We start from the raw sequence: 17,532 nt of genomic DNA on the forward strand, positions 1-17,532 counted from the left end.
TCTGCATCCTTTTTCCTTTCTTTCTTTCTTTTCTTTCCCTTTTCCCTTTTTGTTTTGCTTGTATCAAGTCTCGTGTAAGTATTGACTATACTGTATACAACATCTGTCTCCATCATATCACACTTTCACCTAACTGCACTTGAGATCAACACCCATTACATCAAACCAATTGTTCTTAGATTTGCTCCTATTTGTAGACGTAAAAGATGTAATCATGTGGATCTTAGGATCCACTTTCGGAATGGCTTGGATTCAATGTGGATCTGATGTCTGACTCAAACGTTTGGCATGGTTTCAAAGTATTAAACATAATGTATGTGGAAAAAGTGAACAAGTGCTGATCACTCTAGCTAGCAGTATGCGATACTGTATATTGCTTTTGTTTTGGACACAGACACACAGGCAGACACTCACAGGCGACTATAGCCTTCTGTAGAGCCACGCCATGAAACATTTAATCAAATAAGAGCAAATATCTTGCTTGAAGTTGTCTTTGGACTCGCCCACACAGCTACATGTACCTTGTTGATCATTTTCAGGCGTGTTGCACCAGAGCAAGCACATCAAAAACACATCCCCTGAGGATCCCAGACAAACATTTCTCCAGAGCAATAACAGCTGGGGAAAATGGGCATTTCACGTTTTTTTGGAAAATATATCGGAAACTTGTATTGCATTTCTCACACCCTCCGCTCACACACAGCCTGCGTGTGTGACACACTTGAGCTTTGGACGTCACTTCACGAGGCCACGCCGCCGAAGGCCTGGTCGCCTACTCAGGGAAACAGATTAGGGCAGTGTGACTTGGAGTTGGAACCCAACGCTGGTTTATGAATATAACTCTGACAGGTCAGGAATAATCTGTGTTATTTAAACTCATTCGGCGCCTTTTGACGCCTTCTGGTCCGAAGTCCCAGCGCGCCGATGTCGCCTTTTCATGCCTTTTTTAATATCAATCGATTAAAAAAAACTCTGACGGTCACAGACTGTCACTGTAAGGGTCCATTTGGTCCCCTGGTGCTCTCCCGCAGATTGTCACTTCACTTTGTGAATGGCTTTTGTGTTGCCGACATTACACAAATATTTGTTGTATTCAGAAATGTTTTTTATTGGACTTCACCCATATAATACGGCATAGGCTATACTGACAGGCATTGTCAATGTCATCGTTACATCTCTTGTTTCTTGCCCTCTCTCTTCTCTCGTCCTCTTACATTCTTCCTCTCCTCCTCCTCCTCCTCCTGCCAGAAGTGCTTGGTGCTGGCCTGGCGTGTCCCCTCTGCTCTGCTGGGTTAGAGAACAGATTGGAAGGCTAAAGCCTGTGTTTATGATGCAAAGTGATGTCTAATCACTGAGCGGTCCGCAGGCAACATCTGTAGAACGACACTAGCCTCGCTCTCTGCCCCCCTCAGTCCGTCTACTTAACTGTCTATCTGGCTACACGTCTGTCTGTCTGTCTATCTATCTATCTATGTATCTGTCTATCTATCTATCTATCTATCTATCTATCTATCTATCTATCTATCTATCTATCTATCTATCTATCTATCTATCTATCTATCTATCTATCTATCTATGCATCTGTCTATCTGTCTACCGACTGACTGATCGATCAATCCACCGTGTAGGTCTCAAAAGCCACATGTCACCTTATCTGGCCTCTGTTCAGATTCTGCCAGTACAGTATACATACAGTATGGTAAACTCCATTTGGTACAAATTTATGTTGGGAGTTGCAAATAAATGAACACTTCAGAGTCCAATGGTCTTCTTCAACATGCCTCTATGGTTGGAGGGGTGTAATCAATGAGTTCACGACATTCCCCTTATGGCAGACACATAGTACACATTACTACACAATGCTACACTTAGTTAACCTGACGCTGCCAGATCCAAAAAGCTTGCTACACAAATTTGCACATAGTGCATCAATATGAGTTAATTCATGGATGACGGTGACCTGTTGGTGTGTGTGGAACCATAGATACAGAAATGCACGTTGTGGAAGTACATTTACACTTAAGTATAATTTTAACGTACATTAACCACTTCAGCCCACTTCTGTAGTTATTATCGATACACGTTTATATTATACTGTATCATTTTCATGCCAAAAAACCTTATCTTACATGAAGCGGCGGTGACGTTGACATGTAGGATCCAATGGGCTGCCTACGCACGACGACAACTATGAGTGGAGACTTGGGGCGTGGGTGTGTGTGTGTGACTGTATGAGTGTGTGTGTGTGTGTGTGTGTGTGTGTGTGTGTGTGTGTGTGTGTGTGTGCGCGTCTGTGTGTGTTGCTATACTTAAAATAGATTTGGGGAGTTGGGCTTACAATTAGGAAAAGAGTGGGGGGTGGGGTGGGTAGTTAAGACTCTGATGAGCCTGTGTGACGTCCTGGAGGCCAATAGGCCACCCAAGAGTTGTTGGGTTCTGCAGGGGTCCCGCGGGGGCCTCTGTCCCCTAGTCGGCCCCAGGTCTTATCAGCAGACAGACAGACAGACAGACAGACAGACAGACAGACAGACAGAATGACACTCCCATTTCCCCAGCTGCTATGTGTGCTCAGCCCCTCCTCCCTCTTTGTTGATTGGTCCTTTCATTCCTATTAGAGCTGACATGAGGGCCTGCGTGCATAAAGACATGGACATGCCGTGTAGTCGCTCATTATTGCTGGTCATGAACACCCATTAACACCACTTTTATCATCACTACTAACTCTCATAGTTTACCCCCCGCCCCCCCCCCCCCCCCCAATCCAGACACTTCATTCAGCTTATTATAATGTGATTATCATTTACACGCACGTCGCACGCACGCACGCACACATGCACACATGCGTGTACGTACGCTCGCACATGCAATGAGAGGGTAACACAGCTGTCGCATACTCTTTTCTAATGCTGCCTTTTTAAACACACAAGTGCGTGTAGGCTACTACACATACACACAGACACACTCACAGATTATTTTTTTTACTATTTTGAAAAACATTTTCAAATTGTTCAACTGGCCGATATACATCGACACGTTGTGAGCTTGTAGATCAAAAATGTTTTTCAAAATAGTAAAAAAAAAGGCAAAGAAGTTTAGGGATAAAATTGGGTTAAGGCACTGACAAAAATAGGGCTCTGAATGTCTTCATTGAGCACACAAAGTAGTACTTAATGTACATGGCATAGATTTCCTTCCATTGTGTAATTTCCATGCTCATTATGTAGCCTACACATGCATACGGTATGCATATACCTATAATTGTAATCTCACGTTAGAATACGTTTTGTTCCCGTAGTTGGTAGCTTACATACGATACGGTAGATGTTTTAGTTAAAGACTAGCGCTGCATCTATCAATTAGTTTCTTAATGAGATGGCAGGTGTTGGACACTACATTTGAAACGTGTGTGATAAGGCTGTGTGCTTCTCTTCAGGTCAGCCAGTATACCTTCGCCATGTGCAGCTACAGAGAGAAGAAGGCGGAGCCTGTGGAACTCCTCCAATTGGATGGATACACTGTGGACTATACCGACCCTCAGCCAGGTAACACCTGACAGGCACAGCCAATTACTTAACATGCCAACCAGCTAACATTAGTAAGCCTACAGTACATTTAAACTTCACAGAACTTTGTAAACGTTTTGTTTATTGTAATTAAAGGTACTGTCATTGATATTTTTTTGGGTTAGAAACAAAAAAAGGTTTTTGTTAAATTGTTACTTTATATATTCCACTAATCATTGCAATACAATGTTTGTTTGGTAACGGGGTTCTCCTCATCTCTCTAGCTATTTAGTAAGCAGAATATACACTGTATATATGTTTAGGTCGTTTAAACATTACAACTAATCATGACAGAGAAGCCCACAGTGATCATTTAAATGGTAAATGGTGCATTTATATAGTGCCTTTATCCAAGGCGCTTTTACATAGATTGTGCATTACATTCACCCATTCATTTATCAGTTGCGTTTGCAGTTCCAATTTTGTCAGCTAATTTATTTGTTTATTCACTTCCAATATCACTTGTTTATCTTCAGATTGGATGAAATTGGTCTGAAATATAGCAATGATTACTATCAGAAACAACGAATGTAATGGCTGATAAAAACTCAGCTTCCCATCATGCTGGTGTGCACAGTGCGAAACTCGACAGCGCCACATGGCTGCTAAAAAAAACTCAGCTTCCCATCATGCACCTGTGCACAGTGTGAAGGTCAACAGCACCGTGCGTTCAGGCCTGCTCCTGTTAGCGGTATATGTACCGTGACGTTGGCCCTTTCCTCTCCACAACACCACAGGTCTGGATGGCGGCCGGACCTTCTTCAACGCCGTGAAGGAGGGAGACACGGTGATCTTTGCCAGTGACGACGAGCAGGACCGCATCCTCTGGGTCCAGGCCATGTACCGGGCCACCGGCCAGTCCCACAAGCCCATCCCCCCCACCCAGGTCCAGAAGCTCAACTCCAGAGGGGGCACCACGGGGGCCGTGCAGCTCGACGCACCCATCTCCCAGTTCTGTATGTGTTGTTCCAACTTATTTTTTCCGCATTTTGTCTCTCGTGTAGCTTTCGGAACAGCTTTTGGAAGCTCCAATTGACTTTGAGTCCAACTCACAATACCGACGTGATTTGTTCACCCATTTCAGCTGGTTTGTCTCGTTCTCTGGGGAGAATGAATTCATGCAAAATGTTGAAGTATAGGATGACTGGTTGAGTTGCGTTCATTTAATCCCTTCTGACAGACGTCATTATGAATGTGTTAAAAACGGCCCCACAACTCCTTTAGGTTATAGTCAAAAAAAGAAAGAACGAAAAAAGAATATTAAAACAAAATGATTCTCTCTAAACTGAAACTGGAAATAATATGCTTTTAATTATCGTAGGTTTTCACTTCTATCTGTCTATTTGTCTATCTGTCTACCTGTCTACTTGTCTATCTGTCTGCCTATCTGTCTACCTGTCTATTTGTCTATCTGTCTACCTGTCTATATAAGAAAGCATTTATTTTTTCCCATATCTTGCTTTTTTGCCATTCTCTCTTTTGGTTCCTTACCCTGGGGTTACATCGGAGAGTGCGTGTGTGAGTGTGATGCATGTGGAGCCCATCAAATGTTTTTTTTGCTGCTACACAAGGTTGCCGCAAGTCTATATATTGTTTTTTTTTCTTCTCTGGAAAGCAGCTATTTATTCCTGCTGAGATAATAATAGCATAGCCAGCTGCAGTTAATGGCTGGTAATGTAGCTCATGTTAGTGGCATGTAATGGGGTGATGAATGCAGGCCTCTAGTTAACAATTGAATTGTACAGTGTGTATGGAAATTGACGTATAACTTATTCATGCCATTTGTGTATACTGGTGCATAAAAGTCACAGGCGTGTACAGTACATGTAGCTTGGACGAGTGACACGGTATGTTTTACGTCTGAAGTAAACTATGTGCACACTAAACTGCTGCTCACGTACAGGTGTTGAGCTGTTACCGTCTCGCTCTCTATTTGCCCCCCTCTCTCACTCCCCCTCACTCTCTCTATATCTCTTTCTCTCCATATCCCTCCCTCTTTGTGTGTCTCTCTCTTTCCACCTGATTTTGCTTATCTGTGCTTCATGTTACCGCGTCGTTGACTCGCTTAAGTGTTGAAGTGTGCAGTGGCTGCTCTGTGTCTTTATGTGTCTCTGTACTTCTTCCTTCTCTGCTTTCTCTTCATCTTCTTCACTCCCCCCACCCCCCACTCTGCTGTCTTGTAGCTGGACTGAAAGGTAGGTGCTTTCCTCCCCCTTCTTTCTTTCTTTCTTTCTTTCTTTCTTTCTTTGCTACATTACGTTTGCCTACGACTCTACTCTACCCTTAGGGAGTGGCACGCTCCTCCATAGTTTTAGGAAGCATGCTATAACCTGCTCTGGTCTCTCTGTTGGTTCGATTTGGTTCGAACTGGCTTCTGATTGCCGTCACCTGTCCATGGGAGATGTGTCATGTCGTGTGTCACAGCTCACAGGACCGCTCAGCCCCTGCCCTGCTCTGGTCATTTTGGAATAGTTGTACTGCATTTTACCAGTGTGTCTATAATTGGGAGAAACTGTGGATGATTTGACCAAAACACCTGCATGAAGAATTCACAAACAGGCCCACTCATGTTCACGCACGTGCACGCACATGCAAGCATGCGCGCACGCACGCACGCACGCACGCACACACTCACTCACGCACGCACGCACGCAAATATACATAGGGGAATGTCTCAAATTAAAAATACTTTTCTTTTTGCCAGTGGCAATAGGCAGTGCGAATCCAGCATGTCTGCATTACAGACAAAAGTGAATTATTTTGAACAAGCTGTTTTTGACACAACCACTGGAGTCCCACTGTGTCTCAGCAGCTGGTAATTACCAAGTTAAAAGTGCCGCGCCATGAATAATACAGTGTGATTGCTGCACAATTATTTTGGGAAGCAATCAGACAAAATGTTACCAAATAACTACTTTGCAGTTCACACCTGGATTGGTGCAATGCATAATATAACATGCCAAATAAGACCCCCAAAACCAAATGGGGTACATTGAATTATACGTAAAACAAAAATAAACTGAGCTTTTATTATTTATTATTATTATTATATTTTGCCGAACAATGACAGTTAGTCAGATACTGAGTACGGTGCTCACTGTGTCAATATTATTAACAGTCAGTAATTATTAGCTGTCAGTAATTTTTAGCAGTCAGTTGGTTCACCACAGAAAAAAATTAATTCGAGAGGGTTTCATGTCCTATTCTTTATTACTTGGTTTTTCGTTGCTTGCTTCAATGGCAAATTATTATGTTGTCAATTACGCACTTAGAGTAATATGAATGCTAAAGATGAGGTAAGCGTGGTGATGTGACACCCCTTCCTGGTCTGTGTCTGTGGCCACCACTCTGACAATAACCTCTGTTAAAGGTTATTCTGCTGTGGTGTTCCACTCTGACGCCACAGTCCGTCACACATCGTGGTGTATAGCACTGGTGCAACACTTCACGTTCACCACCACTTCTATCTCCTGCTGTCTTTCTTCACTTCGAAACACCCATGCTTCTCTTGTCGTGTACATAATAAGCGGTGGTTCCCCAGACCTTTTCATGTCAAGGACCCCCAAATTGCAGACCCCTCTTTTGAAGAGATATGCCAGGGAAGAGAAGATGTTTACGGCTCTAGCGGTGATCCTCAAACCGTTTAATTTCACGGACCCCCGCAGTTTGACATGAATATTAGTCTACAGACCCCCATTTAATAGCATTTATCTCTACACTCTGAGAGTGTAATGGGTCCATTTGGTTCCTTTTGTACAGAGTTACAGACCCATAAGGATCCATTTGGTTCTAAACTATCATTTAGCTGCATGGGGACCCCCTGGAACTCCCTCAGGGACCCCTGGGGTTCCCCGGACCCCACTTTGGGGAACCGCTGACGTGCAGTATAACTATCGTCGTTCACTATAGTCATAAGAATGTCACGTACTGTACATCCATTTTAGCGCTGTGTGTCCAACAAAGTTATATCAAAAGGAGAAAGCCTGCAACAGCTTGCTGCTCCACAAGCTTTGAGGTCCCTATACGCACGTGTGCGTGACAACTAGACAACACGTGGCGAGTGTTTCACATCGAAACTATACTTAAGTGGATCAGGGCCCACTTAAATCTCACCACCCCATCTGTCCACTTAACAGCATAATCGGTAATCACCCCATGGTCAATTTGGTCATTTACCAATTCCAATTATCCAATATTGGCCCTCATTCATAGTGGAGGGTGTATATATCTCTATATGCCTCCCTTTTCAGTATAAGAGGTTGTGGATATCCCCCCCGTCTACGGAGAAGTACACTTGGCTATAACACACCTTGTAACTCTTATTTTGAAAGCCGTTCGTTGTTAAAAAAAATGTACCGTATCTCAAATTAGACACTTAAAGTTTGTTGTGCTTACTATAAGCACACATTAAAGATGTAATAATATGATTTGTTAATGCATACATTGTGTTACGTGTGTGTGTGTGTGTGTGTGTGTGTGTGTGTGTGTGTGTGTGTGTGTGTGTGTGTGTGTGTGTGTGTGTGTGTGTGCGCGCGCGCGTGTGCCCGCTATGTGTGGACAGCTGTGGTTGTTGCAGCTGTGCTGGAGCTGTACAAAGTGTACATGTTTGATGGCCAGTCCGTCGGAAGAAAAAGGCACAAAAAAAAAAACCAAACAACAAGCCGCATGCTAAATAGCCCCGAATGCTTTTTGACCACCAGCGCCGCCCGCTGCCCTCCTCTGACTCCCCTCTCGCCTCCCACTCGCCGCTATAGCTGGGTTTGGATCTATAAAGGAGTAGCAGCCGTCAATCATTGTCAGGAAGGAACTCTCCTTCCACGGCCCGGCTCCAGACAGACAGGGGTGACTAATGTCACTGCAAGTTACTGTCCAAGCCTCATGCCTCCACTCCCCTCTCACTCAAATCAAATGGACCTGACAGGCCACCATGCAGCCACAGACCAAAGGGGGCACCGCAATGTCACCTTATGGATTTTTGGGGGGTGACTTGGACATGGGGGGGGGGGGGGGGGGGAGACACCGTTGGCGTGTTTTCTAAGAAGAGAGTCCACTGCTCTTTGTTCCTGTTGACTGACAGCTGGGGTGCCGGTCGGGCCGTCACTCGCTGCTGGTGAAGGGACGACGGCGGCTGACGAATCCCAGGATTGATTAGATCTAGCATTCTCTAGATCTGGTGATCTACAGTATATAGACTAGATCACTGGTTCCCAAATTATATATTTTTCGGGTTCGGGTTCACAGCGCGGTGCGTCCCACTACGTTGTGAACCACTGCTATTTTCACTAGTTTGGGTCCCGCAGAGAAATCAAGTTTCTCTTTTGGGTCACAGGCTAAAAGGTTTGGGGACTAGGTCTTATTTCATCATGCCAGATTAAGCTTACTTTGACTATCTGTAGACACGTTTTCACTACAGAGCCAGAACTTTTCCCCAGCTAAAATAATTAGCATAACTTGCTGGAATGGCAATGGGAGAGACCGTTTTCACGTGCCCTCATTGGCAGCAAAAGTTCTGGTATTGCCTGATAAGCCACCGTTTTCATTTGTTTATTTAACGGTATAGTACTTTACTTTATACAGTCGCGAGAAGTGACTGTAAGCACACAAGATTTCATTCTCTCTCTCTCAATCATTCAATCATTCATTGTCACGGAGATGCTGGGGTTAACAGGTGGAGTTGTTTTATTTAATTTTTTAAAAGGCGACATTAAATCATTCATACATGTGATTCTGGGCATCTGGTTAGACCAGTCATTCCAGGATAAGCGCAGGACATGCAGACCCAAATGATGCTGTACTATATGCTGTACAGTACTATTATACAAGTAAACGACATATCTAGCATCTATGTACATTAGTCAACAGTATATCTAGCATCTGGATATAAGTAGTCTATAAACAACATAACTAGCCTCTATACAAAGTGAACAAAGGGTCCTGCTCGCTCATTTTAAGCTGTTGTTTGAAAGAATTTCTCCAGACCTCCATTCGGCATTTATAGCGAGACCACGCAAGAGTACAACCAAGAGAGACAAAAACTAGCACCCTGTTGTCAGGATTAGGCCCCGTTTGCCTTATAACTCTGCCTGCTAACTGGGAAAGCAAGAGAGACGTTGTTGTAAAATTTTATTCAAAGCCTCAAATTATGGGGACAAAGAAGATTAGCCAGAGTGCCCCCCCCCCCCCACAGCAGGGCCCCGTCCCAGGCTTGCAATGGGACGTTCTGGGCGGTGATTAATTAGGGCCACTGTGGGGGTCCCGCGGCCACAGGCTCTTTGGTGGGACGGAGTGTGTTGTAGAGTAGGATACCTCTGTTCGGAAAGGAGAATGAAGGCATGGTGTTATGGGTTTAGGTGTCGTGTGGCTGTATAGATTTGCTTGGGTGTAGTGTGTGTGGTATAAGGACATTATGGGCTGTGTAGTAGGAAATGTTCTATTTCTAAATCAGCAATGGTGGAAAAGGTACTCAAATGTTTTAATTAAGTAAAAGTATCAATACTGCAACATAGAAATACTCCGTTAACAAGTAAAAGTCCGGAATTTAAAATGTACCCGAGTAAAAGTATTGGCATCACAATGTACTAAAGTACTAAAAGTAAAAGTAGCCTATACTCATTATGCAGAATGTCTCATTACATGATTTCAAATGTATAAAAAAATCTTTTTCAAATGGGCGACATGTACAGTATAAAGGTCTGAAGTGGTTACTGTATGTTTTGAAATAATAAGCCTACTTAACTGTAACCCAAATCTATATATAGTAAATAGTAACTAAAGTTTTCAAATAATTGTAGTGGAGTAAAAGCACAATATTTCCCTCAGAGATGTAGTGGAGTAGAAGTAAAAAATATTGGAAAATTGGCATTACTCGAGTAAAGTACAAATACCTCAAAATTGTACAGTATACTTACGTAAATGTATACTTACAGTACTTACAAATTCCACCACTGTAGATCAGTCGGATCAAGCCCTTGTCGTAAGCCCTTTTTTGCACCAGTGTGGTCCAGTGCTGACTTTTCCTTTAGGTCGAGGTTCTGCATGAACAGAATGTCAACATGACTCACGTCTACCTGAGCCCTCACATGTGAGAACTAACCAGTGGTACTAACCTTTAGACCTCCACTCACCTCCTGAGAGCTGCCTGTGAGACCCCCCCCCCCCCTCCCATACCCTCTCGTACCTCCATGCCCCGAGAGGACCTGTTCAATCAAAACTGACAACTTTAATTAAAAGGTTATATACCCGAGCAATACCGTCGGCAGGAAAAAGGCTTCTATACAGCCCCGCTCAACTCTTAAAGGGCCACTTCACCCCTTTTCCGATATTTCATTGTCATGAAAATGTGGCCTCACTTCCTTCCTGGACTACAAGTCACGCCTCCACGCAGCCTCCCCTACTCTCCACAAGGAGGGGCAGTGTACCAAAGCATTATGGTCATTGTGGGAATTCCCGTGATCCAGTCAAACACACCAGACTTCATTATTTTTCTGGCCATATAGGGTGCACATTTCAAATTGTGCTACTGTTTACCGGTATTTACTACAAATACTATTAACATTGAGTGGCTGCAGTTTCTTCCAGAGGTGAAATGTCCCTTTAAGTCCTGTTGATCAATCCTAAGGGTCCTTTAATTGGGACTGGATGCATATTTCAGGGCAAAAAAACCCTGCAAAGTCAGATGAGATGACGAATGTTTTGATTGAATATTATTTCCCTAATGCGTTAAATATTGATTTCATTCTTCGGAATGCTTCTGACTGTCATTCTCTCTGTCTGTGTGTGTGTGTGTGTGTGTGTGTGTGTGTGTGTGTGTGTGTGTGTGTGTGTGTGTGTGTGTGTGTGTGTGTGTGTGTGTGTGTGTGTGTGTGTGTGCGTGTGTGCGTGTGCGTGTGCGTTGGACTTCTCCGGGGGTCCCAGACGCTGACCGGGCTCAGAAGCATGGCATGGACGAGTTCATTTCGGCGAACCCCTGTAACTTTGACCACTGCTCTCTATTTGAGCTGGTGCAGCGCCTCACTCTGGACCATAGGCTGAATGACTCCTACTCCTGTCTGGTGAGGAGACTCTGAAAAATGTTTCAATAGACCAACTGTTTCCCAAACACTGGGTTTTATGCGTCGCTTCATTTTCTTTGTTTCCCCACGTTTAGTTTTTAATTATTATTTCAAAACATTAAAAAAAAAAACATTCCCTTTTTGGGGAATGTTGCAAAAACTTTGGAGTAATTTCATGAAGAAATGAAACAAAAATCTAAGAAATTCCATAAATCAGAAAACAAATGTTTAGTTCCAGGCGGTGGCGTAACCGTCTGGGCACCCGACTGGTAATCCAGTCGCAGTGTGCCCGCGGGTTCGACTCCCGAGCCCGACACAGGCTTTACTGCATGTCATCCCCCCATCTCTCTCCCGTTTCCTGTCAGCCTACTGTCTGTCCCTTCAAAAAACCAATAAAAGGCGTCATTTGCGTCACAAAAGCCGCAAAAAAATATCTTTAAAAAAAAAGAAGAAAACAAATGTTTAAGAAGTAGTGAAAATAGCCGATTTTCACTATAGTTTGGGTCACGAGATAAAAAGTTGGTCAACCGGCACAACCACGTAATAGACCTATAATGTACCGCTCACTGTGTGCTTCTCAGGGCTGGTTCAGTCCCGGTCAGGTGTTTGTCATGGACGAGTACTGTGCTCGCAACGGGGTGAGAGGCTGCCACAGACACCTGTGCTACCTCAGCGACCTCCTGGAGCGAGCGGAGAACGGCGCCATGATCGACCCCACGCTGCTGCACTACAGCTTCGCCTTCTGTGCCTCACACGTCCACGGGAACAGGTAAGGCAGGCCGCCGGCCGTGGTGATGGGAAACGTACTCAAATGTTTTTTGCTTAATTAAACGTATCAGTACTGCAATGTTGATGACGTACAAGTCAAGTCCCGTGTTCAAAATGTGCTCAAGTAAAATTACAAAAGTATCTGCGTCAAAATGCACTTAAAGTACTAAAAGTGAAAGTGCTCATATTGCAGAATGTCCCATTTCAAAATGTGTACGAAATCTTCTGAAAATAGCCGATCTACAAGCTCGTAGCTTTTCAAAATTAAAATCTCCAAAGTACCTAGTAACTAAAGTTTTCAAATAATTGTAGTGGAGTAAAAGTAAAATAGTTGGCTCTGAGATGCAGTGGAGTAAATGTATTGGAAATTGGAAATACTCAAGTACAAATACCTCAAAGTTGTACTTAAGTACAGTACTTGCAGGTAGGCAGGACTCGAACACGGCTACAGCTGCTGCTACAGCCATAGCACAGCTAGATGTCGCCTGCAATTAGAACAAATTTCGCTATAGAATTTACTGAACCCATTTGGTTTTGTTTGATTTGACTCTTCTTCACAACCTCACCATTAATTAATTGGGCACCTTTGAGAACTTGATTTCAAACACATTTTCTGTTACCCATGAACATATACGTCTTTATGTTTTGTTAGTTTAAGTGTCACTCATTTGGTAGGCTACTATATCAGCATTTATTTTATTTGGCACGTTTCTTTTTATCCATGCTTTGTTTGTTTTGCTTTGTTTGCATGCTCAATTTTCTTGGCTCTCTTTGTCTCTTTCTCCCCCCCTTTACCTTGTTTTGGGTTGATGTAATCCCATATACCCCCTCCCTCCCACTGCGCCTCATTCCCATGAACCACATACTCTTACGTATAATACCTAAAAACTAGAGAGCGAGTGTGTGAGTTGCTAAGCTGGCCCGTATCTCAGGCCCAACTCGAAGGAGCTCTTTATCCCTCCGTCCCTGATCCCTCCACTCCCTCCCCTACTGCTAAGAACCCATATCAAACCAAAATCATTGAGTTCATGAAGAAAAAGGACGTCAGGTCCCAGAATTCCCCTGGAAGCAGAAGGTAAGTACTTCAGCAATCTATGGCGTTAATTCCAATGGGGGACTGGGACTCAACATACACAGAATGATGAAAACGTTATACTGACTGGTGTAGCTCTTAAAGCCCTAACCACACCAAAGGGTCACCATGTGCAACTCCTTGGGTCCAAACGGTTGCAAGGAGTTACGCTAAAACCGCCTCGACCATTTGGTGTGGTTAGGACTTTAGACGTATACTTTGTCATGCAGTTATTATTATCATCAGTCACCTGAGATCAAGAGAAAGTTCCATGAGCTTTTTTGTGTTTTTTCAATTACTTGTTTAAATCATTTTATTCAATTTTATTACACACACACACACACACACACACACACACACACACACACACACACACACACACACACACACACACACACACACACACACACACACACACCATGCATTAAATAAACAATATCAGTCACCAGAACCAAGGATGTGTGTTTTCAATTAGTTTAACATTGTTAAAACAATTTTGACAGAGTTTGAAGTTACAATGGGTTTGTATAGGAGGTGTCTGATGAAATTAATATCAAATATCTAAATATTGAATCCAACTTAAAAACAGTCTGAAAAATAGCAGATCTACAAGCTCATAGCGCGCCACTGAGTGGCGCTACAAGAACCACTGACATAGAAACATAGCTTTTTCAGAAAACCGTCAGGATGTATATAATCTGATCTCAGGTCAGAATGGCCGTAAGGGCGATACGCCACCGTCACTCCAATGCAGAGGGCAAGGGTCAGGGAGACCTGACTGTCATTTTGACATCTACCCCAGCCCCTCTTCTATAAGTCTATATGTCCATCCATCCATCCATCCATCCATTCACCCATCCACCCATCCACCCATCCACCCATCCATCCACCCATCCATCCATCCATCCATCCACCCATCCATCCACCCATCCACCCATCCTCCCATCGGGCTGACACTAGACATTGATGGGGCTGACTGAGGACTGAGGCCTGTTCTGATCAGCATGGACAGATGGACAGCACTAGCTTCAAGACAGAGAGAAGGAGTGGATGGAATGGGGGGGTAGAGTATATAGAATGATGCATACAAAATAATGGGCTGATATAGGGCTGAAATTGAAATACCAAATGCATAGGAGAAAGACGCACTTCCATATTATATAACATTATTATCTACCTAATAGTAATAGTACTACACATTCAGGCAAATATTATATCCATTCCACCATGCCATGAACGGTATGGGAGAGGGGGGGACCATGCCAGTCCAGCCACTGTGTGTGTGTGTGTGTGTGTGTGTGTGTGTGTGTGTGTGTGTGTGTGCGCACTCGCTCGCGCGCCTGGAGGTCCTCCAAGGCATGACAGGATGACAGGTCGTCATATGCGACGGCCCAGTGTCTCTCCTGCCAGTCCCACTGTGTGTCCCCCGTATGCCTCTTCCACGTCAGACCACACCACACCAGACACCCCCCTCCACCACCACCACCACCTCCGCTCCCATCGCTGCCCACACACACACACACACACACACACACACACACACACACACACACACACACACACACACACACACACCTCCTAATAGCCTGTTGGCCTGGAGCCACGAGTGATGTGGCCTGTTGTAAGTTGGAGCCCATGTTAGCCTGGGAGGAAACGGAGAGAAGCTAATATTTTACTCTCCCGTTTTCTCCCGGGCAACTTTTATTTTTTTCCAGATGAAGTGTCAGGACTTGACTTCTGTCCAGCTCGGGGTCGCATTGTAAATTTAGTTGAAGAAAAAAAATTGAAACTAAAATAATATTGCTTATGTCTAGCTACTGTAGCTGAGCAGGAGCAGTGCAAGGGAGGGATTTCCCTGGAACATGCCAGAGATACCAGGCTAAAGTACTCATACAATGCTTGGCATCGATGAAGCCCGTCGATGACAAGAAACACCACACGTGCTTTACTTGAATGCGTGCGTGTCAGTGATTTTGTAATATTTTGAATTAACTATAGCATTTTTGACATGTGTCAACAGTTCAAAGATGTTGTTTATCTCCCATAAGCCAGAGGGATCCTGCTGACGACAAGAACACATCATTTAGTTGTTCCTGAATGCATGCCTTCAGTCCAAAATGTCGGTGATTTCGGAATAATTAATAATTCATTACGTGAAAATATTATGCCTAAATCTAACCTCAGTGAGGTTATTTTTTTTTTAATTAAATAAAAGTATATCAATGCCCTTTGGTAGAAATTGCCTAAAGTTTGGTATTCAAAATTGACTTGAGTAAAATGGTAAAACTATTGGCAATACTCAAGTGCCAAAAGTATTCATTATGCAGAAGGTCACGCACACGCACACGCACACGCACACACACACACACATAACTCGGGCACCTCGTGAATCGCAGGGAAAGTGTTCTATACAATTATTCAACTCGTGAATAGTAGTCAAAGTGTTAAACTTTCTGTGCTTTTTTGGGGTAAATGAATGCCCGTTATACTACAGTGTAACACAAATGTAGCAACCGTTCCGTTCTGCAAGCTCACAACATGTCGTGATGTGACACGTGAGCTTACAGAACTTTATGATTTCCCCAAACATTTTAGCCGATTAAGACCTGCGGACGATTCTACAATTGTCTTCTAAACAGTTTAATGAAAAACTGTTTAGAAAATGTCTCTAAATCAGTGGTGTTCAAAACCATTTCATGTCAAGATCTCCAAAAGATATTGACCCCCATCTCAAAATATTTTGTTCCAGATACCTCCAGAAGTAGCAGATCTACAAGCTCGTAGCGTGGCATGAAGTGATGCACCCGTATATAGATTGTAGGCTATAATCTGCTAATTTTTCAATAGCCAAAGTATAAAATAAGACTTTGTAGCTCAAATGTCAAATAACACAGATGCTTTTCTGGTCTTAATAGGTTATGGTGAAAGTGGTTAAGTTTGTCTCCGTGCGGTGTATAAATATTGTACCAAAGAAACATATTAACAATTAAGACTGGGACTAAACAAAACTGGATCCATTGATACAAGTTCTTCTTTAAAATGTCTGAAAAGTGGGACATGAGGTTTCCACCCCGTAGTGACACATTTGTGGACAGGGAACAGAGCATGTCTGCGGACCAGGCCCTGCAGGAGTTAATTAGTGTGAAGTCGTCTTCTCATCTGATTTTGTCACATCATCAGAGGGAACTGTAATTTCTTGTTTCAGCCTTGTATTATTCTGTTTTCTCGCACGTACGCACGCACGCACTACATTGTGTCATGCTTTTTCTCTCTCTCAGACACAATTGTTTTGTTAAATACTGTACATAATAGCCTGCCGTGTATTATCGGTGCTTGTGTGTGTGTGTGTGTGTGTGTGTGTGTGTGTGTGTGTGTGTGCGTGTGCGTGCGTGTGTGTGTGTGTGTGTGTGTGTCTGTGCATGCATGTGCGTGTAAAAGGCTGGTCTCCTTATTGTTTGTGACATGGCTGGGGTCTGGGTGAACTGTGAGCAGAGTGCATGTGACAGAAGAGGCGCTGTACTGGTGGTCATGAGGGGGGCGACTTGAGAAGTGTGTGTGTGCGTGCGTGTGCGTGCGTGAGTGTACTGTTAGGAGAAGAGGGATACCAATTTGCTCAGTGTCAACACTCATGGCAGACAGGCTCCTCCATTCTTTGCAGATATTTGTGTCAGTGGGTCTCTCATAACCACCTGTATGTTTTGGCCATATGTGGAGCCAGATAGATGTCTGAGTTTGAACTATTGACACGAAGCGGATGTTATTGCCCTGACATGGTAGCTTAAACCTTGCCAGTAGATGTATTATTCTTCCCAACATACTGTGTAGATCAGCGTCCAGGGCCCCTCAGTGTCGAGGGTCTCTCAGTGTATACACAAGTGTCGTTGTACACTTGTGTCCAATAATGACATAATAAAATCCACCCATCCATCCATCCATCCATCCTCAGAGTTCCTTGAGGGGGTTCCAATTGGACCCTTACAGGTTCGCAAGTCAGATTAATGTTGGGGGGGGGGGGCGTCTCTAAATTATTTGTGAGAGTATTAAGCAAAACATCCTATTGAGTCAAATGACGTAGTCA

The 17,532-nt window shown here is 43.7% G+C and overlaps 1 protein-coding gene across 6 annotated transcripts in view; it reads left to right on the top strand.

The window, feature by feature from the left end:
* The window catches only part of cadpsa (Ca2+-dependent activator protein for secretion a), a gene marked incomplete at its 5' end in the record, with an annotated part of 133,991 nt that overhangs the window by 69,144 nt on the left and 47,315 nt on the right, over positions 1-17,532 (top strand). For 5 of the 6 annotated variants that reach the window (XM_080773007.1, XM_080773006.1, XM_080773005.1 and 2 more), the window contains 4 exons: positions 3,434-3,542; positions 4,301-4,519; positions 11,478-11,614; positions 12,196-12,383. In XM_080773007.1, coding sequence (XP_080629133.1) covers positions 3,434-3,542; positions 4,301-4,519; positions 11,478-11,614; positions 12,196-12,383 — 653 coding nt within the window. The remainder of the gene's footprint in view (positions 1-3,433; positions 3,543-4,300; positions 4,520-11,477; positions 11,615-12,195; positions 12,384-17,532) is intronic. The other variant, XM_080773010.1, reaches the window with a different exon arrangement.

This window comes from Protomyctophum bolini, assembly GCF_963924005.1.
Source record: "Protomyctophum bolini genome assembly, chromosome: 2".
NCBI lineage: Eukaryota > Metazoa > Chordata > Actinopteri > Myctophiformes > Myctophidae > Protomyctophum > Protomyctophum bolini.